The sequence below is a fragment of the Apodemus sylvaticus genome, chromosome 12 (genome assembly GCF_947179515.1).
Source record: "Apodemus sylvaticus chromosome 12, mApoSyl1.1, whole genome shotgun sequence".
NCBI classification, from domain to species: Eukaryota; Metazoa; Chordata; class Mammalia; order Rodentia; family Muridae; genus Apodemus; species Apodemus sylvaticus.
The window spans coordinates 37,127,372-37,154,155 of record NC_067483.1 but is presented as its reverse complement, the minus strand read 5'-3'; the positions used below and the strand labels follow the sequence as shown (position 1 = coordinate 37,154,155).

The 26,784-nt window shown below is 39.0% G+C and overlaps 1 protein-coding gene across 1 annotated transcript in view; it reads left to right on the top strand.

Moving 5' to 3' along the window:
- Positions 1–11,918: 11,918 nt before the first annotated feature.
- The window catches only part of LOC127697783 (zona pellucida sperm-binding protein 3 receptor-like), a 33,093-nt gene continuing 18,227 nt past the window's right edge, over positions 11,919–26,784 (top strand). The window contains exons 1-6 of the mRNA XM_052201056.1: positions 11,919–12,012; positions 15,764–15,863; positions 21,408–21,493; positions 21,650–21,844; positions 23,792–23,974; positions 25,901–26,098. Of these exons, the coding sequence (XP_052057016.1) occupies positions 11,919–12,012; positions 15,764–15,863; positions 21,408–21,493; positions 21,650–21,844; positions 23,792–23,974; positions 25,901–26,098 (856 nt within the window). The remainder of the gene's footprint in view (positions 12,013–15,763; positions 15,864–21,407; positions 21,494–21,649; positions 21,845–23,791; positions 23,975–25,900; positions 26,099–26,784) is intronic.

Below are 26,784 nucleotides of genomic sequence, written 5' to 3'. Positions count from 1 at the left end.
TACAAGCTTAGAGGGAAAACGTCAAGAAATTAGACTCTTTTTGAGTTATTGGTGTGAATTTAAAATGATAGGTAACTTTGGAAGCCCGTTTACTATCACTAAGAATGTTGACAAAGTAGCTCTCTGGTTCATGAGTCTCTGGAATAACTATATATTTCCTAGAAAAAAATGTTCACATAGAAAAACATACATAAATGTTCCTGGCAGCATTGTTTATAACATAGATGATCTGTAAGATGACTGATGTATAATTTTCAGAACTTATTATTATCAGATATACATGCTACAGAAAGTATACTTTGACTTTTGAAATGTGGTCTTTTCTGGGTTAGCAATATCCACTGCAGCAGGCTCCCATGAGATTGAGCAGTGGTGGGAATTTGCAGCTCCCAGTCAAACTTGGCAGTGGGAGGGGAAATGACCAATGATTTAGGATGAACTGTGCTGCCAGTGGGGTTTGGGATGTTGAGTTTCATGGTTTCCATCCCGTAGTGTCTACAAAATGCCCCCTCTTTGTGTATGTGAGTTTTTTAGCATTTTAGTACAAGGTAGGCTCTATTGATGGTTTTGTCGGAGTGCAGTCTAAGTGTTCTGAGTATGTTTAGTGTAGATTAGGCCAAGCCATGCTATTAATGAGAATGGTGGTAATATGAATGCATCAGTTTGATGAGATCTGGACTGTCCTAGGAAATTAGCCTCTAAGCACACCCATGAGGGACTAGCTAATACACTAGCCCATGCCTTAGAGGGATTATTTAGTTTAGGTTAATTTATGTGGGAAAACCCACTTTAAAGAAGGGTAGCACCCTTATTGGGGGGGGGCCTGGGGTCCTGGGCTAAATAAGAAAGAGAAAGCTAGCACTGCATAAGGATTTATTGCTTTCTCCTTTTTAAAGTACAGATACAATTTAGCTACAGTTCTCAAACTCTAGCTGCAAGCACTTCCCTGCCTGACAGACTGTATTCTCAAACTATGGTCTAAAATAAACCCTTCCCCGCTTAAATTGTCGCTGTTAGGGTATGTTATCACTGCTACAGGGAAAGTAAACTGAGACTGCAGATTCAATATATACATACATATATTATATATATATATAATATATATATAATGTTTTTATTTATGATACAGTTTTAGTTGGATGATGAGACATCAGGGAGCATCTTTAGTTTACTATGTCAACAACCTACTTAATATATATTATATATGATATAATGCATAATATAGATATATAATAACCCACTTAATATATATAATATATAAGAGGTTAGGTTTTGGGAAGAAAGAAAGGAAATGTTTGCTAATAAGAAGGTAGCTTTGGAGGATGTGATAAAAATGCCCTAGAATTCAGTGAAATGCAAAGCCTCACAGAACTGGACACTTTAGTAGATGAGTTATCCTCAATCTTCACACGTGAGAGGGAATGACTGAATAAGACTGTTATCAATGGTGGGGAGGGGCTGGAGAGATGGCTCAGTGGTTAAGAGCACTGACTGCTCTTCCAGAAGTCCTGAGTTCAAATCCCAATAAGCACATGGTGGCTCACAACCATCTGAAATGCGATCTGATGCCCTCTTCTGGTATGTCTGAAGACAGCTACAGTGTACTTACATATAATAAATAAATAAATCTTTCTTTTTAAAAAAAAAAAAGACTGTTATCAACAGAACCTAGTGGTCTGTGTGCAATTTACAGATAGCAGACAAGGTTGTGGGAGCACATGAATTCCTCTTATGAAGAGAGTGGAAAACCAGGGAAAAGACTGCAAGACAGCTCTGTCTATCTCCTCTGCAAATAAACTGGCTCTTATAGAGGCTACTGGACACTAGACCAAGGGCCTCTTGTCCCAACTCTATTGGGTGCTGAGTGCTCTAGTGACACAATCACCCATTATTGTATTTTAAGTCATTTTAATGATGTTTTGATTTCGAAGAGCCCTGGTTTTGGCAGTACTAATTCTAATCTCGGTTCTTTTATTATCTTCCAAAATATTTTCTAACATAAAAACATACTTCAGTATTCTAAGCATTATGCCAAGTCCTTTAAAAAGGATACTAGTGTTAACTTCTCCTGAAAATTCTAACAGACATACACAAATAAAATTCTAGCTTTATACAAGAAAACCCCACCACCACCACCACCACCACCACCACCACCACCACCACAACAACAACAACAACAAAAACCCAACCTATCTCAAAGGGCACGTTGTCCTCTGTGCTCCCAACACTTCAGTTGTGGCCTCATTGTGGGGCTTCGGGAAACAAGGGATGTGAAATAATGTCTTTACTGCTAAGCAGATGTGTCTGGCGTCCACCTATTGTCAGGACTTAAACCAGCTGCTTCAGAGAAGGCAGGAATCTCTACACTGCCCCCTCCATCCACTGCCTCCTTATATAGGCTCCCTTATTACAGCTGTGCCTACCTTTAAAACAGATGAAAGCTCTCATCATGTAAACTGATGAAAGCTCTCATCATGTAAGCCAGGCAACCTCAGACTGACATTCTCCAACCTTAGCTTCCCTAGTGGGAGAATTATGAAATAGTCTTCTTTTAAAAATACATGCTCAGTTATTGACTTTGTGTATGTGCTCGGGGTGTGGGGAGCATGTGTTGTGGTGTATATATGGAGGCCAGAGGAAAGCCTGTGGGAGTGAGTTCTCTCCTTCCATCATATGGGTTCAGAGAATCAACTTCAGGTCATCAGGCCTGGCAGCCAGTACTGTTACCTTCTGAGGATCCTGCTAGCTCTTCTATTGTTATTTTAATTAAAACTAACATTTTTCATACAATATATTCTGATCACAATTTCACCTCCTCATCTTCTCCTAGATACCTACCTTCCTACCCATCTCTGAGCCTTCTTTCTCTCTCTCTTTAGGAAACATAACAGGCCAAAAAAATCAGAGGAAAAAATAAGGAAAGAAAAAGCATAAAACACATGCATACCCAGACATACACACACACACACACACACACACACACACACACACACACACACACAGAGAGAGAGAGAGAGAGAGAGAGAGAGAGAGAGAGAGAGACCAAAACACACAAACCCACAAAATCAGAAAACATAATATACAAGCAAAATACCAGTAAGATTAAAACAAAACAAGCCCAAACAAAACCATATTTGATCATAAAAATGTACATCTACTGCTGGGTATGAAACCTGCCCTTAAGAAAGAGGAACACTCCTCCACTGCTGGTGGGGCTGTAAGATGGTACAACCACTTTGGAAATCAGTCTGGAAGTTCCTCAGAAAACTGGACATGAGACTTCCGGAGGACCCTGCTATACCTCTCCTGGGCATATACCCAAAGGATTCCCCGGCATGCAATAAAGACACATGCTCCATTATGTTCATAGCAGCCTTATTTATAAAAGCCAGAAGCTGGAAAGAACCCAGATGCCCCTCAAAGGAGGAATGGATACAGAAAATGTGGTATATTTACACAATGGAATACTAGTCAGCAATTGGAAACAATGGATTCACAAAATTTTTAGGCAAATAGTTTGATCTGGAAAATATCATCCTAAGTGAGGTAACCCAATCACAAAAGAATACACATGGAATGCAATCTCTGATAAGTGGATATTAATTATCCCAGAAGCCCTGAATACCCAAGGCACAAATTGCATAACAAATGACACCCATGAAAAAGTATGGAGAGAGTCCTGATCCTGGAAAGGATTGATCTAGCATTGGAAGGGAATATAAGGACAGAGAAAAAGGAGGGAGGTGATTGGAGAAGGGATGGAGAGAAGAAGGTTTATGGGACATATGGGGAGGGGGGATCCGGGAAAGGGGAAATCATTTGGAATGTAAACAAAGAATATAGAAAATAAAAATATTACAAAAAAAGAAAGAAAGAAACCTGCCCTTAAATGTGGTGAATATACCCATAAGACCCCTGGGAGATAACTGATTTTTCCTTTGCAAGTGGTTGTCAACTGGGTATAGCTTCCTGGTAAAAAGAGATTGCATCTCCCCTGTCTCAGCTCTGGGATCCAGTTTGGCTTGAACTGGTACATGCTGCCACGGTTTCTGTGAGTTAGTTCACATGTGCATTGGTCCTGCTGTGTCTAGAAGACAGTTTCCGTGGTAACACCTATCCTTTGTGGCTATTACGGGTGTCTATCTCCTATTCTGTATAGTTTCTGAGGGGAGAGGTTTGGTAAAGACATCTTGTTTACGACAGTCTCAAGGTCTCTCGCTCTGCATTGCCCAGTTGAGGATCTCCGTATCAATTGTCATATGTTGCAAGAGGAAGCTTCTCTAATGATGCTCCAGTGACATCTTCATTAAAGAGACGCATATACCTGGACATATTCAAGCCCCGTTCCCAGCTCTTGCTTTTTCCTCTGACCTCCCACTGCTCCCCTTCATTTGCCCAAGTAGTCTCCCTTTTAGTTTCATATTATCTACATAATTGCATATAAAGCTTGGTAGCCATGTGTGAGAGAAGATGGGTGCCATTTGTGCTAACACGAGGATCTCCACTTCCATCCAGTTCCAGGAAAGGATGTAATTCCATTTTTCTTTGGGGCTTACTAAAACCCCACTATTCACATATAGTACATTTTCTTATCCTTCCCATAACTCAATAATTGTGAGTAGTGCCACAAGAAACATGTGCAAGCGTCTTGTGATATGCCAGACAAGGAAGCCCTACAGGAGGACAGATATCATAGGTTACAGCTTGAGGGAGAGCCTCTGCCCCATTTGTTGTGAGGCCTACATAGAGGGTGAGCTGCATGTCTGCTATGTGCCAAGGGCCTCATTCCAGCCCTGTATATTCTTTGGGTGGTGGCTCAGTCTCTGAGAGCTCCCAGAAGTCCAGGTTAGTTGACTCTGTTGGTCCTCCTGTGGGATTCCCATCCCCTTCAGGGCCTTCAATCCTTCCTTCAACTCTTCCATAAGAGTTCCTGACCTCTTTCCACTGTTTGGATGTGGGTAACTGTATCTGTTTCAGTCAGCTACTGGGTAGAGACTTTCAGAAGACAAGCTAGGTTCTTGTCTGTAAGCATAAAAGAGTATCATTAATAATGTCAGGGATTGATGCTTGCCCATGGGAAGGATTCCAAGTTGAACTAGTTATTGGTTGGCCATTCCTTCAGTCTCTGCTACATCTTTGACCCTGTAGTTCATTTAGACAGGACAAATTTTGGGTGGAAAGTTTTGTAGGTGGGTTGGTGTACTGGCTGTTTTGTATGTCAGCTTTACACAAGCTGGAATTATCACAGAGAAAGGAGTCTCCCTTGAGGAAATGCCTCCATGAGATTCAGCTGTAAGGCATTTCTCAATTAGTGATCAAGGGTGGGAGGGCCCATCATGGGTGGTGGCATCCCTGGTGGGGTAATCCTGAGTTCTATAGGAAAGCAAGCTGAGCAAGCCAGAGGAAGCAAGCCAGTAAGTAGCACCCCACCATGGCCTCTGCATCAGCTCCTGCCTCTCCCAAATAAATCCTTTCCTCCCAAACTTGCTTCTTGGTCATGATGTTTTGTACAGGAATACAAACCCTGACTAAGACAGTTAGTGTCCTTATCCTTCACTGGGGGTCCTGCCTGGCTACAAGAGGTGGCCCCTTCGGTTTTATGTCCCCACTGTTAGGTATCTTGGCTAAGGTCTTCCGCATTAACTTCTGGATGCCTCTGCCATATGAGGTCTCTGGGACGTCCTAAAGATTTCCCTACACCCCCTGGTAGCTGTAGATTTCCATTCATTCTCCTGGCCCTCTCCTATCTCTCTTCACACCTGCCCTCCTATTTCCCTCCTCCTCCCCTCTTCACCCAGGTCCCTCCCTCCAACAACTTCCTATGGTTAGTTTGTTCCTCTTTCTAAGTGCAATTCAAACATTCTAGCTTGGGCCTTCCTTTTTACTTCTTTGTGTCTGTGGGGTGTGTCATGAGTATTCTGTGTGTTATGCTAATCAGTGAATACATACCATGCATGGTCTTTTGGGTCAGGATGACATTTTCTACTTCTATTCATTTGCCTGGAAAATTTGTGATGCCTTTGCTTTTAATAGGTGAGTGGTATTCCTTTGTGTAAATGAATCACATTTTTATCCATTCTTCTGTTAAAACCATTTGGATCAGAACATCTGTTAGTTACATTGTTTCTGTGTTTAATTTCTCTTTCAATGAGCTGTCCATTGGTAAGAGTAGGGTATTGAAGTCCCCACTATTATTGTATGGGGTTCAACATGTGATTTCATCTTTGGTAAAGTATCTTTTATGAATGTAGGTGCCCTTGTGTTTGGGGCATAGATGTTCCAAACCGAGATGTCATCTTGGTGGAGTTTTCCTTTGAGTATGAAGTGTTCCTTCCTCATCTCTTTTGATAACTTCTGGTTCAAAGTCGATTATATTAGATATTAGAATGACTACTTCAGCTTGTTTCTTAGGTCTGTTGGCTTTGTAAAACATTTTTCAGCCCTTTACTCTTAGGTAGTATCTATTTTTGTTGCTGAGGTATAGTTCTTGAATGCAGCACAATGAGAGATCCTGTTTATGTATCCAGTCTCTTAGTCTGTGTCTTTTTATTGGTGCATTGAGTTCATCAATGTTGAGATATATTAATGATCAATGATTGTTAGCTCCTGTTATTTTAATGTTGGAAGTGTTTCTCTCTCTCTCTCTCTCTCTCTCTCTCTCTCTCTCTCTCTCTCTCTCTCTCTCCTCTCTTTCTTTCTCTCTCTTTCCTTCTCTCTCTCTCTCTCTCTCTTCTCTCTTTCTTTCTCTCTCTTTCCTTCTCTCTCTCTCTCTCTCTGTCTCTCTCTCTCTCTGTCTCTCTCTCTCTCTCTGTGTGTGTGTCTTCTTTTGGTTTTGCTGTGATATGATTAATTTTTTGTATTTTCTTGAGTGTAGTTTTACACTCTTTATATTGGAGTTTTCCTTCTAGTATCCTCTGTAGGGCTGGATTTGTAGGAAATACTTTTTAGATACAGGGATGATTCAATATACAGAAATTCATCAATGTAATCCACTACATAAACAAATTCAAAGGAAAAAACACATGAACAGTTCATTAGATGCTGAAAAAGCATTTGACAAAATTCAGCATCCCTTCATGTTAAAAGCTGTGGAAAGATCAGGAATTCAAGGCCCATACATAAACACAGTAAAAGCAATATACAGCAAACAAGTAGCCAACATCAAACTAAATGGAGAAAAACTTGAAGCAATCCCACTAAAATTGGGGTCCAGACAAGGCTGCCCACTATAGATTCAATGTGATCCCCATCAAAATTCCAAATCAATTCTTCATAGAGCTAAAGAGAGAGATCTGCAAATTCATTTGGAATAACAAAAAACCCAGGATAGTGAAAACTATTCTCCACAACACAACTTCTGGGGGAATCACCATCCCCGACAGAGCAATAGTGATAAAAAAAAACTCTATGGTGTTGGTACAGAGACAGGCAGGAAGATCAATGGACTAGAATTGAAGACCCAGAAATGGACCCACACACCTATGGTCACTTGACATTTGACAAAGGATCTAAAAAGATCCAGTGGGGGGAAAAGACAGCATTTTTTGGGTTTTTTTTTTTGGTTTTGGTTTTGGTTTTGGTTTTTTTTTTTTTTTTTTTTTTTTTTTTTTGGTTTTTGGTTTTTGGAGACAGGGTTTCTCTGTATAGTCCTGGCTGTCGTGGAACTCACTCTGTAGACCAGGCTGCCCTCAAACTCAGAAATCCACCTGCCTCTGCCTTCCAGAGTGCTGGGATTACAGGCATGCACCACCACCGCCCAGCTAAAGACAGCATTTTTAACAAACGGTGCTGGATCAACTGGAGGTCAGCATGTAGAAAAATGTAAATCGACTCATATCTCCTTGTACAAAGCTCAAGTCTAAGTGAATCAAGTCCAAGTGGATACACTGAAGCTTATAGAGCAGAAAGTGGGGGAAGAACCTTGAACACATGGGCACAGGGGAAATTTTCCTGAACAGAACACCAATGGCTTATACTCTAAGAACAAGAATCGACAAATGAGACCTCATAAAACTGCAAAGCTTCTGTAAGGCAAAGGACACTGTGAATAGGACAAAAGGCAACAAACAGGGTGTGAAAAGATCTTTACCAATCTTACATCTGATAGAAGGGTAATATCCAGTGTATACAAAGAACTCAAGAAGTTAGACTCCAGAGAGTCAAATAACCGTATTATAAAATAGGGTACAGAGCTAAACAGAGAATTCTCAACTGAGGAAACTTGAATGGCTGTGAAGCACCTAAATAAACATTCAACATCCTTAGTCATCAGGGAAATGCAAATCAAAACAACCCTGAGATTTCACCTCACACCAGACAGAATGGCTAAGATGAAAAACTCAGGTGACAGCAGATGCTGGAGAGGATGTGGATAAAGAGGAACACTCCTCCATTGCTGATGGAAGTGAAAGCTGCTACAATCACTCTGGACATCAGTTTGGCAATTCCTCAGAAAATTAGAAGACATAGTACTACCTGAGGACCTGGCTATACCACTCCTACATATATACCTAGAAGATTCTCCAACATGTAATAAGGACACATTCTCCACTATTTTCATAGCACTCTTTATTTATAAGAGCCAGAAGCTGGAAAGAATTCAAGTGTCTCTCGACAGAGGAATGGATACAGAAAATGTGGTACATTTACACAATGGAATACTACTCAGCTATCAAAAACAATGAATTCATGAAATTCTTATGCAAATGAAACTAGAAAATATCATCCTGGGTGAGGTAACCCAATCACAAAAAAACACACATAATATGTACTGACTGTAAAGTGGATATTAGCCCAAAAGCTCAAAATAAACAAGTTACAATTCACAGACCACAGGAAGCTCAAGAAGAAGGAAGACCAAAGCGAGGGTGCTTCAGTTTTTCTGAGAAAGGGAACAAAATACTCAGAGGAGCAATTATGGACACAAAGTGTGGGGAAGAGACTGAAGGAAAGGCCATCCAGAGATTGTCCTACCTGGAGATTCATCCTACAAACAGTCACCAAACCCTGACACTATCATGGATGCCAAGAAGTGCTTGTGGCAAGAAGCCTGTTATAGCTGTCTTCTGAGGGCCCTTACAGATACAGAGGCAGATGCTAGCAGCCAACCATTGGACTGAGTGTGGGGTCCCCAATGGAGGAGTTGGAGGGAGTACTGGAGGAGCTAAAGGGGTTTGCAGCCTCATGGGAAGAACATTGATGCTGGTCAACCAGAACTCCCAGGGCTCCCAGGGATTAAGTCATCAACAAAGGGGTACACAGGGTTCCAGCTGCAATTGTAGTGGAGGAATGCCTTGTTGGGCATCGATGGGAGGAGAGGTCCTTTCTCCTATGAAGGATTGATAGATGCCTCAGAGTGGGGAAATCAAGGGGATGTAGGTGGGAGTGAGTTGGGTAGAGGGGCATCTTCTTGGAGGCAGGGGTGGGAGGATGGTTTGGGAGTTTTCTGGGAGGGGAGAAACTAGGAAAGGGTATAACATTTGAAATGTAAATGAAGAATATACTCAATAAAAAAAAAGAAAGATACTGTTTAAATTTGGTTTTGTCATGGAATATCTTGGTTTCTCCATCTATGGTAATTCAAAGTTTTGCTGGGTATAGTAGTCTGGGATAACATCTGTGGTCTCTTAGGGTGGATCTGCAGGACATCTATCCAGGCCCTTCTAGCTTTTAGAGTCTCTGTTGAGAAGTAAGGTATAATTTGATGTCTGCCTTTATATGTTACTTGGCCTTTTTGCCTTGGGTCTTTTAATTTTATTCTTTGTTATGTACATTTAGTGTTTTGATTATTATGAAGCTGGGGGGATTTTCAATCTATTTGGTATTCTGTAGGCTTCTTGTATGTGCACAGACATCTCTTTCTTTAGGTTAGAGAAGTTTTCTTCTACGATTTTGTTGAAGATGTTTTCTGGCCTTTAAACTAGGAATCTTCACTCTCTTCTAGTCCTATTATTCTCTTTGGTCTTTTCATAGTGTCTCAAATTTCCTGGGTGTTCTGAGTTAGGAACTTTTTAAACTTGGTATTTTCCTTGACCAATGTTACCAATTTCTTCCATGGTATCTTCTATGCCTGAGATTCTCTTTCATCTTTCTGTTGGTGATTCTTATGTCTACAGTTCCTTTTCTCTTTCCTAGGTTTTCCATCCCCAGGGTTGCCTCCATTTCTGTTTTCTTTATTGCTTCTAGTTCCATTTTTCAGTCTTGGACTATTTTATTCATTTCTTTTGTAAAATTGTCTTCCAGCTTTTTACTCTAAGTTAGTTTTTGTCTTTGACACTGAGGTGTGTTTCCTGTATGCAGCAAAATGTAGGGTTCTGTTTCCTTATCCAGTCTGTTAGTCTATGTCTTTTTATTGGGGAATTGAGTCCATTGATGTTAAGAGATATTAAAGAATAGTGATTATTACTTCCTGTCATTTTTGATGTTATTTTTATATTTGAGTGGTTATCTTCTTTTCAGTTTGATGAAGGAAGGTTGCTATCTTGCTTTTTCCAGGGTGTAGTTTCCCTCCTTGTATTGCAGTTTTCCTCCTATTATTCTTTGTAGGGCTGGGTTTGTGGAAAGATATTGTGTAAATTTGATTTTATCATAGAATATCTTGGTTTCTCCATCTATAGGGATTGAGAGTTTTGCTGGGTATAGTAGTCTTGGCTGACATTTGTGTTCTTTTAGAGTCTGCATGAGATCTGCCCAGGATCTTCTAGCTTTCATGGTCTCTGGTGAGAAGTCTGGTGTGATTCTGATAGGTCTTCCTTTATATGTTACTTGGCCTTTTTCTCTTACTGCCTTTAATATTCTTTCTTTGTTTAGTACATTTGGGGTTTTGATTATTATGTGATAGGAGTATTTCTGCTCAGGTCCAGTCTGTTTGGAGTTCTGTAGGCTTCTTGTATATTCATGGGCATCTCTCTCTTTAGGTTAGGGAAGTTTTCTTCCATAATTTTGTTGAAGATATTTGCTGGCCCTTTCAGTTGTAAATATTCACTCTCATCTATACCTAAAATCCTTAGGTTTGGTCTTCTCATTGTGTCCTGGATTTCCTGGATGTTCTGGGATACAAGCTTTTTGCATTTTGCATTTTCTTTGACTGTTGAGTCCATGGTTTCTATGGTATCTTTGGCATCTGAGATTCTTTCTTCCATCTCTTGTATTCTGTTGTTGATATTTGCATCTATGGCCCCTGATTTCTTCCCAAGGATTTCTATCTCCAAAGTTGTTTCCCTTTGTGATTTTTTTAGTTGTTTCTACTTCTGTTTTTAGATCCAGGATGGTTTTGCTCAGTTCCTTCACTTGTTTGTTTGTGTTTTCCTTTGATTCTTTAAGAGATTTTTGTGTTTCCTCTTTCATGACTTCTGCCATTTGACTCACTTTCTCCTGAATTCTTTAAGGTGTTTTTTTTTTTTCATTTCATCTTTATTGGCTTCTATCTCTTGAGCCGTATTCTCCTGAATTTCTTTAAGTGATTTTTGTGTTTCCATTATAAGGGTTTCTAGCTTATTCATGTTCCCCTGTATTTCTTTAAGAGATTCATTTATGTCCTTTTTGTGTTCCTCTAAAAGTATCATGACCAGTGATTTTAAATCCAAATCTTGTTTTTCTGGTGTGTTGGGGTATGTTATGCCAAAAGATGCTACTATGTGTTGTAAATATTTGCATTTAATATATTTTCTTATACACCTAATTATAATCCCTTTGAAGATAGTTCCTATGGTTTTATGTTTGTTTGGTTTTGTTTTGTTTTGTTTTGTTTTGTCTTGCTTTTGTTAGTTTTGGGGGGTGTATGGATTGGTGACAAGCACAAGATCAATGACTATTGAGTTTTCCTGATAGAAACATATTTTTAAAGGCATCAGATGATGTACTCTCCAAGAGCTTCAGATGTACTCACCAAGAGCTTCGTCCTCCTCAGAAAAGGGACAATGATAGCCTGGTCCTTCCTTGAGGTGCGGAAACCTGCTCATTCAACTCTGTTCCAAATGACCTTGGCCACTGTTCTGATGGCCCCTGTTCTTGGTAAGTAATGGGAGAAGACAAGCCATAGGTCACCATACGTGTGCTTTAGGCAATGTCCAGTGGATATCCAGTTTTACATCATGGGATATATTAAATGGCTTGAGATTTAGGAAAATTTGCTATACTCCTGACTAAAGATTGTTTTGTAGATGCTTTGATATTCTTTTAGACTCTCCTCTACAGGGATTTTAAAATAATCTAAATTCAAAGCAACTCTGACCAGGAATAAATAAATATGTTTTATCTGTCTGACTATGAAAACTCCCCATTGTTTAAGTGATTATGTAAAATAGATACAGATAGCTCCACTGGGTCATGTGGAAGGTATTTAGTTATTTATTTCTAATTAAGGACATAGGATTAGGATTTTTTCCCCCAAAGGGTTCAATGTAGTGCCAACATTGTGATGATTTTGAGAGCTCTTTTAAAACAAACGAGATATACAAATTTCAAAAGCTCCAAGGGAGCAGAAATGAAATGCTTCCTTCTATCCTGTCTTCCGAAAGAGCTAATCTCACATAATGAGATATGTCTTTACAAAGACAAATAATATCATTTGTCATGACATATGACTATATTTAGATTTGGCAGGTGTGATCAATGATAAAATAATGAAATTGGCATATATTACTGACCAAGGAAGGGTAGGTGAAATTTCTATGCCACTGTTGTTGTTGTTATTGTTGTTATTATTATTATTATTATTGCCAGAAGCCATACATCAATGATGATCTATTATGTTGATTTGCGGTAGTAAGAGTCAGGATAAAAAAGACTATGGCCCTTGCTCAGTAAACCGTAATACTCAAATGTTGAGATTCTGTCTCTCAAGGTACAGCTTGTGGTGTTCCTTGTAATTTGGTATTCAGGTGATTGTGGACCTCCACCCAGTTTACCGTTTGCCTCTCCAATCAACCAGTTTTATGAGTCATCCTACCCATCTGGCTCTGTCCTGAAATATACCTGCCATCATGGCTTCAAGAGAGTCAATTCAAGCCATATTACTTGTGATGAGAATGGTTCATGGGTCTATACTACCTTTTGTGTCAGTGAGTATCAACATGCATTCCCCCCTGTAATTTTTCTTCTCAGAAAATTCTCACAGAATTGTAATAAATTACTCAAGTCTAAAGAAAATGTTTGAATAAATTTGTATTAAAATTAATATTACCTGGGGTTGGAGAGATGGCTCAGCAGTTGAAAAAACCAGAATCGAATCCCAGAACCAGTATATTTATTCAGTCAATGCCTTTAACTCTAGCTCCTAGGACTCTGATATCTTCCACATGCATTGTTGTATACACACACACACACACTTACAGAAATTAATAAAATTTATTACAGAAATTAATAAAATAATATTCTAAAAGATTAACATTAACTATAATATTTGGTAAAAGACAGTTGGCAATGTACCATATCCTATCCTTGTAACAGTGAGGATCTAAGATTTATTTTCAATTTTCTTCTGTCTATGACCAAGTGTAAACATTTTTAAGAGTGTATATTCATGTATAAAGTTCACCAGTATATTATGTTCAGTGTTATATTAGTGGTTTAATCAACTAAATGAAACTGAGTACAGGCTTTTTTTTTTTTAAGTATTTCACAAAAATTGGTAATACATTTATTTTTATTTTTCCTCAAAATAACAATTCAATGAGTCAGAACAAAAACAAGAATTTGAATGCACCAACAGAGCTATCTGGAAGCAGGCATAGAAATTAATTAAGTGGCCTTTTATTGTTTAAATTTTGTATATACACAAAATATTAGTCACATCTGTCCAGTCCTTCTCTCCTATGCCTTGCCCCCTCTCACATTTCTGTTTTAACTTCTTGTCATCTTTTCATCTTCTGTAACCCATGGAGTCTAGTTACTGCTCTCTGTGTGTGCATGTGTTTGGGGCCATGGACTGGGGCATGAGAACTTAGCAGTGGACACCACCCAAGGGAAAATGATTTTCCCTTTCTCAGTAGCCATCAACAGCCTCAGCTATGACAGGGAATTTTTAATTGTCTTGATCTCATGAAGGTAGCCATAGCTGTTATGAGTCCCGTGTGTACAACAGAAGTCATGTCCAGAGTCGTCCTCCCTGTCCTCCAGTTCTGACATTCTTTCTTCCCTTTCTTTTCTGATGTTCCCTAAGTCTTGATGGGTCTGGGTTGATGTAAATGATCTATAAATCACTAAGTGCCCACACTCACTATTCTCAGCACTTTGAACAGTTATGACCACTATCCTCTGCATTAAGGAACTCGTATGACCAAATTTGGGAATACTTCAGGTTCATGGGTAACAAACAGGAATATTTAGAAAGCAGTTTGATAACATGATAAAAAAAAAAACCCAAAAACTAAAAACAAAACAATAGTAGGTTCTACCCTAGGGCCTATGACCTCCCTAGCCATAGACTTTTGACCAGGTTTAGAGTACTAGGAATGAATCCTTTTCTAGGGAACAGGCCTCAGATCTTTTTTACCCAGATTACTCCATACCAGTCATGCTATTGTTGTACCAGTGTCCATGCCTTGCTTCACAGCCCAGTACTACTGTATGCAGAGTTCAGTCCTGGGTAAGACCCCTGATCTCTTTTCTTTCCCAGTAGCCTATATAGCACATCTGGTCCCATGAAAGCTAGCCAGCAGCAAGTTCCCTTGTTTGTTAGAGACTGGTTTGTTTTATATCCTGTAGCCAATATGTGTGGTATCTATAGCAATAAGTTCTTACCAACTATGGTTGTAGGTAACCAAGAGCAATGCCAATGGCCTACTTTGTTTGGGGTGGCTCTGACCAACAACTCCCTGAGCTTAGAACTGAGATGTTGACTTAATAACCCACATGTTCTGGGAGCAGCATTGTCTATCCATTTGGGGTAATTCTGCTCACATGACTTTAAAAATTACATTTGCTTACAAACTAGTGGGAGGCTGTAAGGGTTCTCCAAGCATCCTTAGCTATGGTTAGTGATTGCTTATCCCTCCTTTCCCTACCCACTTCTCACCATCTCCACTTAAACCTTTAGCTTCCAGCATACCTGTTCTTATCACACATGTTTTACTATTCCTTTTAATTATATTTTCACTTGGGTTGAATACCGTAGGTTCACCTTCTTCATGCACACATCACTTTAGCTAAGTTCCTCCCTTTTCTGCTTCCATCACTCCCCTGGGACTTGAACCTTTCTGTTCCTATTATCCCCCCTTTTCTTTCATCACCTGTTTTCTACTACCACCCTTCCTAAATGCATCCCCAGTGGCTTGTTTCCAATTTTCTGGATTCCACATGTAGTTCAGACAAAACAGACATGGTAAAAGATTTGAATCTAGTACCCACATCTGAGAGAAGACATGCATTGTTTGCCTTTGGGAGGCCCAAGTACCTTCACTCAGTATAATTTTTCCCAGTTCCATTCATTGAACCACAAATGTCATGACTTCATTTTTCCCTACAGCAGAGTAATATTTCTTGGTGTACATGTACCACACTCCCATTATCTTCTCATTACTTAATGGACATCTAGGTTGATTCTGTCTCCTTGCTACTGTGAATAGAGTCGCAGTTGCTATGTTTGTGCAAGTGTTTCTGTAATTAGGAAAGGCCTAGGAGCGGCATGGCTGAATCATTTTGGTCATCCTATTTCTAGTTCTTTGGGAAAATGCAACCCTGATTTCCAAAATTAAGTATCTCCCTCCCTTAATTTTATATCTCGTATTTCAAACCACTAATCATCAGTTTAATTTTCCTCCAGGGAGACGATGCAAAAACCCAGGCGAGTTGGTCAATGGGAAAGTGGAAATTCAGACTGACCTTTTGGTAGGCTCAAACATAGAGTTCAGCTGCTCAAAGGGGTAAGTGAGAAGAGGGCAAGTTGGAAGGAGTGATTTTCTTTTAATCAATTTTATAAGGAGTTATCACGTACTGCTTTAATGAATAAAACTGTGTATCACTTTATACAACTTGAAAAGCTCTTGCTTCTACTCAGTTCCATTTATACATTCTTCTGTGTTCTGACAAGGAAAGACTTTTGCTAGTTTATGAGTCTTTTCAGCATTTAGTATGTGAACATAACTGAGACATACTTTTACTAATATCTTACCACTTTTGTACATGGTTATCTGACTTTGCATGTCATTTTGAACTTTGATTTTTGTTTTCCTCTCAACTGCATTGCTTTGAGCTCGATGGGGGTTTTGTTACCCAGATCTATGTCTTCATGTGCAATGTATTTGGAAATGAGGCCTTTTGGATGCAGATTCCTTCACCCAAACCCCCAAAAGAATAGTTTGTTTTCTCTACATCGTTCTGCAAACTGGTAAACAACCAGTGCTCAACCACTGAGATAGCCCAGGATTGAAGCTTGCAGTATCCAGAGCTGGGCAAATGAGGTTTTGTTAAAGAGCATATCTTGAAGATGAACACACATCCCAGATCCTTGACCCTTCTGTTCCACTGTCTGCCTATTCTAAGTCTGTAGTGTGTGTGTGTGTGTGTGTGTGTGTGTGTCAGAGTATTGCATTTGTTTTCCACTGTTATGACAAAATGCCCATGGTTAACATTTTATAAGGAGGAAAGATTTATTTTGGCCCATGACTTTTGAGGCTTCAGTTTAGAGTATCTAGGAACCATGACCATTGTGTGTTAACAACATGGTCAAAACTGTGCACCCTGTGCACCCTGTGGTGTCTTAGAAGCAAAAAAGAGTGAAAAGGAGCTAGATTTTATCCTTCAAGGGCATGGCGTCACAGACTAATGCACTTCCACTAGGCTCAGATTCTGAACCTTCCATCTCCTCTAGTAGCTCCACCAGCTTGGGACCACACCTTCAACACCTGAGCCTCTGAGGGATATTCCATAATCTTACCTACAGTAGATGAGGTTTTTCAAAGTATTCCAGAGTTTATCACTATTAATTCAATGATTGCTGACAACAAGCTTCTGAATATTCCTAATCTCACGTTATAACATACAATTCTCTGATGCGTTGTTATCTAGATGTGGATAACAACAATATATAGATATTTCTAAAGTTTACATCTCCAGGAGTGGAGTGGTTGTTGTACACCAGGAGTTCTCAACCTCCAGTCATGACTCCATTGGGGTTGAGCCAGCTTCTCACAGAGGTCACCTAAGAACATCAGAAAACATATTTACATTATGATTCTCGTAACAGTAGCAAAACTACAGTTATGGAGTAGCAACAAAAATAGTTTTATGGTTCTGGGTCGCTAAACGTTAACCCTTTGTCTTCAACACTCACCCTGACTTTTGCCATCTTCTGACACTCTATGTCTACAATTTTATAATTTCAAGAATGTTCTATACATGGAATCACAGAGTGTATAATATTTTGAGATTGCTTTTAATATGTAGAATAATTCTCTGGACATCCCACAAAGTAATGCACATCTGTAATTTTTCCTGTTTTACTGCTGAGGCATTATTTTACAGTCTAGAATGTGCTTCACTATTTGACCATTGGTGGACACTGGAATTGTTTCCCCTCAACTTCGATGAAGAGAGCTTTGTAACTACTTATGCATAGATTTGGGGAAGAGGTGTTGAACTTGGGTATTCTATCTCTTGACTATAATTACTAGGTTAACAATTTAATATTTAACTTTTAAAAGAACTTGCCCACTTCCTGAAGTGAATTGCCATTTTACATTTCTACCTGGAATGTGTCACCTTTAGTATCCACACCAGCACTTAGTGGTGCTGGGGTATGTATTTGTCACAATGTTACAATGTTACATGACATTGGTCTTTAAACCTGACTTTATGTAGGAGGTAGTGATCTTGAACCTGTTTTCCTCTAACTCCTGTGTGAATATTTCACTAAATCTCTTCCTAAGGCAACTATTTGGTGCTTTCCTTTTATGCTCAGAATTCTTTGCATGTTTTAGATTCTAGTTCATCACTGAACAAGTGCAATGTGAAGTTACCTTCCATACTGTAAATTATTTTCATCCCTCATCCTGAGATTTTTTTTAAGAGCAGGATGTTAATTTTGGTGAAATCCAGTTCAGCAATGAAATATATATTGGTTTTGATGTCAATTACGAATTCTCCCGGCAGACCTACCCCTTCCAGAAGGTCCTAAGGCACAAGCTGCCAGTCTCTTAAGCCATACAGGAAACCAGGAGTACTTCCGACTCCACATGGACAAAACTCATCATGTACTTCAGGAAGCCGTCACCCCCTCCAAAGGGCTGCATGCAGTACAGAGCTCTGGCCCACCACCTTATGGGTCCAAAAGTGTACTTGTGACTCTCTCTACGTGTTTCTTGTTTGTTCTAAACATCTTATAGGACTGCATTATATATTTAAGTTTATGATGATAATTTTTGGAGTTGGTGTCATGGAATCTCCTCCCTAAAAGTCATGGATTTCACTATGATGTTTTCATGTGTATTTGTACCTATATCTTTTTCTAATATATCAGGCCTGACATATTAGAAGAAGAGAATTTAGTGTTGTATGACCCTCCAAATAAATAAGATGTAATAAAATGCTTTCAAAAAGTCAACATTTTTTCTATTAATATAAGATAAAGCATTTTTAAAATAACACCTTAACTTTCAAATATATTTGGGTCTAATCTATTTAATAGATAATATCTATTTAATAATTAATAAATATCTATTTAATAATTTTATTCTGTTTAAATATTCACACACTGAGTTCCTTGCTTTTTATTTTATTTTATATTTTCATAATTCTAATTTTCATGCCCGTTTCCTCATCATCATCCTTATACTCCTAAGCAATGATATCTCCCTCTATGTGAGTATATACATATATGCAGATAAGCATATATATTCTGGGATATTTATAATCCTGAAGCTAGCTTATTTTACTTAACGCAATGCTCTTCATTTTAATCTAGTCTCCTGCAAGTGAGAATAATTCAATCCTTAGGTCCAAATAAAGCTCCACTGCTTGTACGCTCCACTCATCTATTGATGAGCATCTAAACTGATTCCATGTCCTGGATATTGTGATAGTGTAGAAAAGACAAGGGTCGCACAGTGGTTCTCTGGTGCTGACTTGGAGTTCTTCAGATGTATATACAGAAGGAATAGCTGGGCTATGGGATGGTCCTAGTTTTAATTTTTGAGGACCTTCTTTTCTTGAGCTACTCTTCCGTAGCACCTGAACTGGTTGGCATTCTCTCACCAGGAGACTCTGAGTTCCTATATCCCTACTTCCTTACTGTTACTTGTTGGTTGTCTTAATATTAGGCACTCTGGCTGGGGTGAGATGGAATCTTACTGTAGTTTGAATCTGTATTTCTCTGATGGCTAAGGATGCTGGATATTCTTTTTAATAGCTATTTGTTGTTTGTACTTCATCTTTCAAAGATCAGTTCACTTGCCCATTTATAGATATGAATCCCCTATTGGACACACAATCACCCAAGAGTATCTCCTATTCTATCTCTTAAGTTTACTAATTTTTGCTGTACAGAAGAACTTTAGCATCATGGAATCCCATTTGTCAATTCATGGGATTGTTTTCTGAGCCATTAGAGTCATTTTGCAGAAACTCTGTGTATTCTCATACCTTGAGGTGTCTTTAACCTGTTTGTCCCGGCAGTTTAAAGTTTGTAGGTTTTTCAATTCTTGAATTTCATACAGTGTGAGTAGGAATCTAGTTTGTTGTTCTGCAAATGGCTACTCAATTTCTCTAGTGCCTTTGTTGAAGATCCTGTCTTATCCCAATTTATGGTTCGTTTGTTTTATTTCTTTTTTTTTTAACTCTGTCAAACACTGAGCAGCTGAGGCTGTGTAGGTTTTATGTTTGTGTTTCACTCTGGCTTTATTGGTATAGTTATTGTGACATCCCTAGCATTGTTTAGGGTTGTTTTGTTTCTGTGATGAATAGTGTTTTCTTTTTATTTATGAGGATTGTATTATACTTAGTTACCTTTTGATTGCTGTGATGAGACATCATGACCAAGACAACTTAAAGAAGAGTTTGTTGGAGGGTTTACAGTTTCAGATGATAAGTCCATGTCCATCATGTCAGAGCATATGGCAGGAGGCAGGCAGGCACGGTATTATCTGCTCTCTTCCCTCCTCTGGTCCTGCCTTATACCCCAAGCCTGGGAACTGAAACTCTGCCTACCTCTCTTCTGCCCAGGTGTAGACTGTAGGCATCTTTATTGAACCAATAGCTTTAAATTAAGGACCAAGGTTATCGACACTTGGTGTGCATAAGGATTTCTCCATTCCTGGGGGCAACCAATTCTTGAGAGCCAGTATTTAGCATTTACACCACATAGCAATAGACCAAACCTCAACCATTTCCCTTTTTGTCCAAATAAAAAGGCCTTATCTCTTATAATAATAATAATAAAGAACATATAGTAGGAATAATTAGGAAAATTATTAGGTAAGCGTTACATTATAATATCCAGTCCACTTATATTTGGCAACTTAAAGTATTCTATCACCTCTCCTGTCTTGGTGAGTTCAGAGTTTTGTATCTAAATCATTTTTTAACCTAACCTTTATTACGATCCTAAAAATATCTTTTGGGTTAAACCTGGAGTGTGTTTGTGAAAGTGGGTGGATGAGTTGGCTGAACTTTGGGCTCTTGCAGTCATGGTAGGAAAGAAAGGTTTTTTTTATTAGCTACAGCTATCTTCATGTTTTCTTCAGAAAAGGATGCTTATGATGGGGTTGTCAAGTGGCTCCCTGATGCATCACTGCTTTTGCATGTGTTAGGCCCTGATTTTCACTTTCAGCACAACAGTAAATAAATAATAAATAAAAGAAGGAAGGAAGCAATGAAGGAAGAAGAAAGGTAGGAAAGAAGGAGAAAATGGAAGAAAGAACAAAACAGAAGCCACAAGACAGATAAGGGGAATTTTGAATTTCTTGTGCATGGTTTCTTGGTGATTTTGCTCCTGCCTTTCACTGCAGTGTAGTGAAGTCATGCAGGAATGAGAACTATATGCACATGCATATCAAACTATGATTTGAGGACCAAGTAAGTTCTAATATGTGGGAGATTTTTTTAAAGTATTTGATTTGAGAAAAGAGTTACATTGTTTGTAAGATTCTGGTAAGTTGCATTGAGTTGAAAAGTAATTATACCTTCAGAATTATATGTGTTCTTTTTGTTGCTTGCATTATATAACACTTACAAAACTTAATAAATTGATATATAAATGGAGGAAAGAAACTTTAGCGTGAGAAAATGAGCTCCTGGGTGCCACGATGAAATTGAACTTCAAGTTGGCTCTGATGGTGATTAGTGGTCACTGGACCATCCATTGTTGTATTTTAAAATGATGAATAGAATGATATTCGTTCAAGATTTGTGTCCAGATGCTGTTAGAGTAAACTACAGTAAGATCCCAGATAAACTCTTGACCTGTCTTTCAGCTACCTTCTGATTGGCTCAGCAACTAGTCGGTGTGAGGTCCAAGGTAAAGGAGTTGACTGGAGTGATTCTCTCCCAGAATGTGTAAGTAAGTAAAGATTCCTTCCGACATGATAATATGACACTTAGTCCGTATTATATACTACTTGAGTCTCTATTGCCTCCTGGACCCTCCATTTGACAGAATCTTAGGTTTACAGTGATACCCTTCCTGATGAGTTCTTTCTGTCTTTACTCATCAAAGTCGCCACGTGTGAGCCCCCTCCAGCCATCAGCAATGGGAAGCACAGTGGTAGAGAGGAAGACCTGTTCACATTCGGATCCATAGTCATCTACAGTTGTGATCCCAGCTTCACACTCCTTGGCAATGCCTCCATTGTCTGCACTGTGGTGAACAAAACAGTAGGTGTTTGGAGACCACGCCCTCCGGCCTGTGAAAGTAAGTTACAGGCGTGAAATCCGACTTCAACTGTTCTCGTTTGTTTATTTATAGGAATAATGTGCATGCCACTGGGGCGGGGGGGGGGGGGTAGTGACAGTAGTTAAATGTGAACTGATGGTTGCAATAATGAAGTAATTCACTTGTTCAGCCATCACACTACAGTCATTGGGATGGTATAGATTATGTCATAATAATCCACATCACAGTCCTGTCATTTTATAGGAAAAGCTTTCTGTAAGAGCTTTCTCACTGCACTACTACCCCGGGAAATTTCTCACGAAAGCTCACATTTGAATGGTAGGCAGCATTTAGATGATCCTCATACCTTTCTGGCAAAAATCTCCACAATCAAATACAACAGAAGACTGAAAAAGGAGAACAGACAAGCTGAGGCTGGAAGTACTGTCAGTGTTGACAAGAGTCAGATGAGGAAGGGTCTGGTGTGTAACAGAGTTATACAAGCAAATGTCTGTTCACACCAGATGGGCACCAACTGACAGAACAAAATGTGAATTCACTCACCTTGGTGAGACCAATGAGTTTATCAGGCATGCTACAGAGTGGTTAGATCCTGAGCACTAGTAAGGAGTGACTTATAGAGCCCCAGTGATTCCATAAGTTTCTCCCCATTCTGCATGGTGACCTCACGGAAACTGTACCATGCAGTACCATTTTTAATTCCTCATGGAAGCTGAATCATGTGATACTGTTTTTGATGAATCTTTTGCTTCCTATATACTCTAATATTTCCCCAAGGCCACGTGCAGCTGGAGAGGAAACCCAGGAACAATAACTGGCATCTCCACGGACAGTCTCATGACCCTCTACTTGAGCATGTCACTCACTCAAGTAGTTCTATCACTACTCCCATTGTATTGCTTGTTCTAGTTGCCATGGCGACCATGGGTGCAAGGCTCAAAGTGGTATCATGCTATGCCAGTACATCTCTCTATAACATACACTCAGAAGGTGAAGTGGAGACACTGAATGGACAGTCTGAAGTGGGGCATTTGCCACCATCATCCAAAGTGAAGGGGCTTCAGTTATATCCATGCAGTGGTATGAGGAGGGTAAGAGGAAGGGCCAGCAGGAATGGCAAGATCTGTTGGGTGAGAACTAGAACAGAGGATGGTGTTTTTTTCTCATTTGTGAGGTGCAGGTCTCTGATGCTCTCTCATTCCATAACCACCATGTCATCACTACAGGCTATTGATCTACAACCAAAACCTACCTGGAAATTAGACCACAATAGTGGAAGGATTCGAAAACATGGAGTTAGGACTTCAAAATTTAGATGTTGCTAGGCTTGGGTTTTTGTTTGTTTGTTGTTTGTTTTAATTGAAAAAGTCAACTTTATCACAATGACTAGCATGATGAAGTCTCAGTTTTTTGAGGTTCCTAGAGAATATGTCATTTTTAAATGCTTTCCTTGCACATACCTGACATAAACTTATATTATGAACTGAGTTGAAATGTTTTAGGCCAGAGCCACATAATCTTGGGTTATCTTTAGTCTTTTGAAAGTCATCCATTGCCCACCCCTGTGTCTGACCTAGCATCCTTGTGACTAGCAGTCTTAATATTTTTAGCAAAGTAGTAGCTTTCATCCAGTCAAAATTTAAGAATCTAAAAGCTATGGCATAGTTTTCCCACTGTAACCCATCTATCTAGGGCCGCCACCAATTCTTTCGGTAAACACTTTAATTTATGATTTTCTTTGTTTTGCCAATAATAAAATTTCCTATAACCACTTCCACCATGGGAAACCTGAATCTGCATTCCCAGAGTGTAGGGCACACACACTAGGTTCCAGGGAGAAACTGTCTTTAATTCCTTTTAAGGTCAGAAATTGGTCAGCCTCTGTTCCTGGAACTGTAACAACCCCCTTGCCACATCTCAACTGCTGTTTCTTACTACCTAGCTGTCTTTCCTGTGCTTCTTTAGAAATTGTCTGCCACAGGCCACAGATTCCGAAGGGGGACTTGGCCCCTGAATTTCAACAGTTTTATACGTACAGAGACGCTCTTGAGATTGGATGCAAGAAGGGTTTTGTCCTCAGAGGCAGCAGTGTGATCCACTGTGAAGCTAATGGAGAGTGGTATCCTTCTATCCCCACCTGTGAACCCAGTGAGTACAGACGATGAAAGAGCTGCAGTATTGATCACCTAAGGTTATCCAGGATGAGGGTGGGATATGCTTATGGGAACAAGACTACTTTAAACTTCATGTTTTCATTTTGTGTCTCTCTCTCTCTCTCTCACACACACACACACACACACATATACACACACGCACACACATGCACACATGCATACCCTCTCCCCCACTGTGCACAAGTGGAGGTCAGAGAACAACTTCCTGGAACATGTTTTCTTTTGCAGTGTGGGTCTAGGAGATGAAACTTAGTTTTTCAAGGTGACTAGCAAGTACCCTTACCTAGTGAACCATCTCACTGTCTCCTCAAAACTACTTTAATGCAGTAATCACAAGAGTTAAATTTCTATTTTATTTACTGTCAGCATTTTTTTCTAGAAGGAATCAGTAATCTCTTTCTACTATTTGAGCTATCTCACACCAAGATTCTGTTGGTAATATGGATTATATATTAACTATAAAAATCTTCCAATACTTTGGATATTAGCCTTTTATCTGATATAGGGTTGGTAAAGATCTTTCCCCCAATCTATAGGTTGCTGTTTTGTTCTATTGACAGTGTTCTTTGCCTTACAGAGCTTTTCAATTTTATGAGGTCTCATTTGTCAATTGTTGATCTTGTCATACAGATCTTTCACCACAGCATGAGTCATTGGTGTTCTGTTCTGGAAATTTTCCCCTGTACCAATGTGTTCAAGGCTCTTCCCCACTTTCTCCTCTGGTTTTATGTGGAGGTACTTGATCCACTTGGACTTGAGCTTTGTACAAGGAGATAAGAATGGATCAATTTTCATTCTTCTACATGCTAACCACCAGTTGAACCAGCACCATTTGTTGAAAACGCTGTCTTTTTCCAATGGATGACAAATGCTTCTTTGTCAAAGATCAAGTGACCATAAGTGTGTGGGTTCATTTCTAGCTCTTCAATTCTTTTTTTATTAGATAGTTTCTTTATTTACATTTCAAATGTTATCCCCTTTCCACATTTCCCCTCTGAAAATCCCCTATCCCATCTCCTCTCCCCCTGCTTACTAACCCACCCATTCCTGCTTTCCTGACCTGGCATTCCCCTACACTGGGGTAATGTTGCTCTTCAATTCTATTCCATTGATCTACCAGTCTGACTCTGCCAATCATCACTATTGCTCTATAGTACAGCTTGAGGTCAGGGATGGTGATTCCCCCAGAAGTTTTTTTATTGTTGAGAATATTTTTTGCCATCCTGGGTTTTTTGTTATTCTAAATGAATTTGAGAGTTGCTCTTTCTAACTCTGTGAAGAATTGAGTTGGAATTTCGATGGCGATTACATTGAATTTATAGATTGCTTTTGGTAAGATGGCCATTTTTACTATATTAATCCTGCCAATCCATGAGCATGGGAGATCTTTTCATCTTCTGAGGTCTTCTTCCATTTCTTTCTTCAGAGACTTGAAGTTCTTGTGATATAGATCTTTCACTTGCTAAGGCTTAAGTGTCTTAGCCGTTGGTTTATCACAATGTCTTCTCTATTCATTTCACTATTCTTACATCCTGCCAACATCCTGGTTTTACTTTATTTTGCTTTTTAATAGTGTGACCTATTAAAAACATAATTTGCCAGCCTAGGAAGATAATTATACAGTTTTGGATCATATATTATCCTGTTACCAAGAAAGGCAGAAAACTTTGTCTGTTAACCCTTTAGTCACTGCTTACTTTTAATACTCTGGAAACAATTTTTGTGAATAAAATCATGTTGAAAGGGAAACCCAGGAAGTGGTTTCTGAAACACAGACATGTATGTGCAGGTCACCAAAAGTTACTCTTGCTGAGTAATGCCGTGACAGTCATTTTAGATGTCATACTTAGGGCTCCCTATGACAATTTCAATAACATATTTCTTCTTTTTTCATGGTCAGATGGTTGTGTTGATGTACCAGATATTTCCTATGCTTCCTGGGATGAATATAAGTTCCCATTAAGAAATTTTGAAGTATTTGAAATTGGGGCCAAATTGAAATACCAGTGCAAGCCTGGTTATCGAGCAAATCTTAACGATTCCCAGATTGTGACTTGTCAGGAAAATCTGACCTGGTCATTTTCCAATGGATGTGAAAGTAAGTGAATTTGAATGTGAGACAGCTGTTGATTGAATGTATCTTTTGAATCTTGGGGCCTGTTTCATTATGTGGGATATGGGCAATTTTTGTAAAAATTCAGTGCACATTTGAAAGTATGCATTATTTTGTGATTATTGTTTAAGTGTTGTATATTTGCTGATTAGTTCTAATTCTGTGGTTATGAGGTTAGAATTTAAATCTATGTACCAATTTCCACCAAAGGAGATTTATTTGATGGCAGGTTTGTCTTTTATCTTTTAGATTCTAAAATATTTTTTTTCCTTTTTGGTATCTTAAGATGGCATTGATATGAAACGGTATGTTTTACCTGTGTATTTAGTCTCTTACTATTATGAAAATGACCCCTTATTGCTGTAGTTATTTTGTCTTATTATATTCTCATGCCAATATAGCTCACAGCTTATTTAAGTTTGTTTTGTGATGTATGGCTTAGTTTTAAGCTTTCTGTCTGATATTTTAAATATATTTTAAAGGCAAGTTAATGTGCAGTTGATGTAATTAGTAATACACTTGATAGTATGGCGCGTACTTATATAACATCTCATAGTATATTATGTTTTCTGCCTTTTTGCATTGTCATTTCCTTGACCCCTTTTGAATTAGTGAATTCTTTACTTTTCTCTCTGTGTGTCTCTCCCTTTGTCTCTTTTTCTACACACACA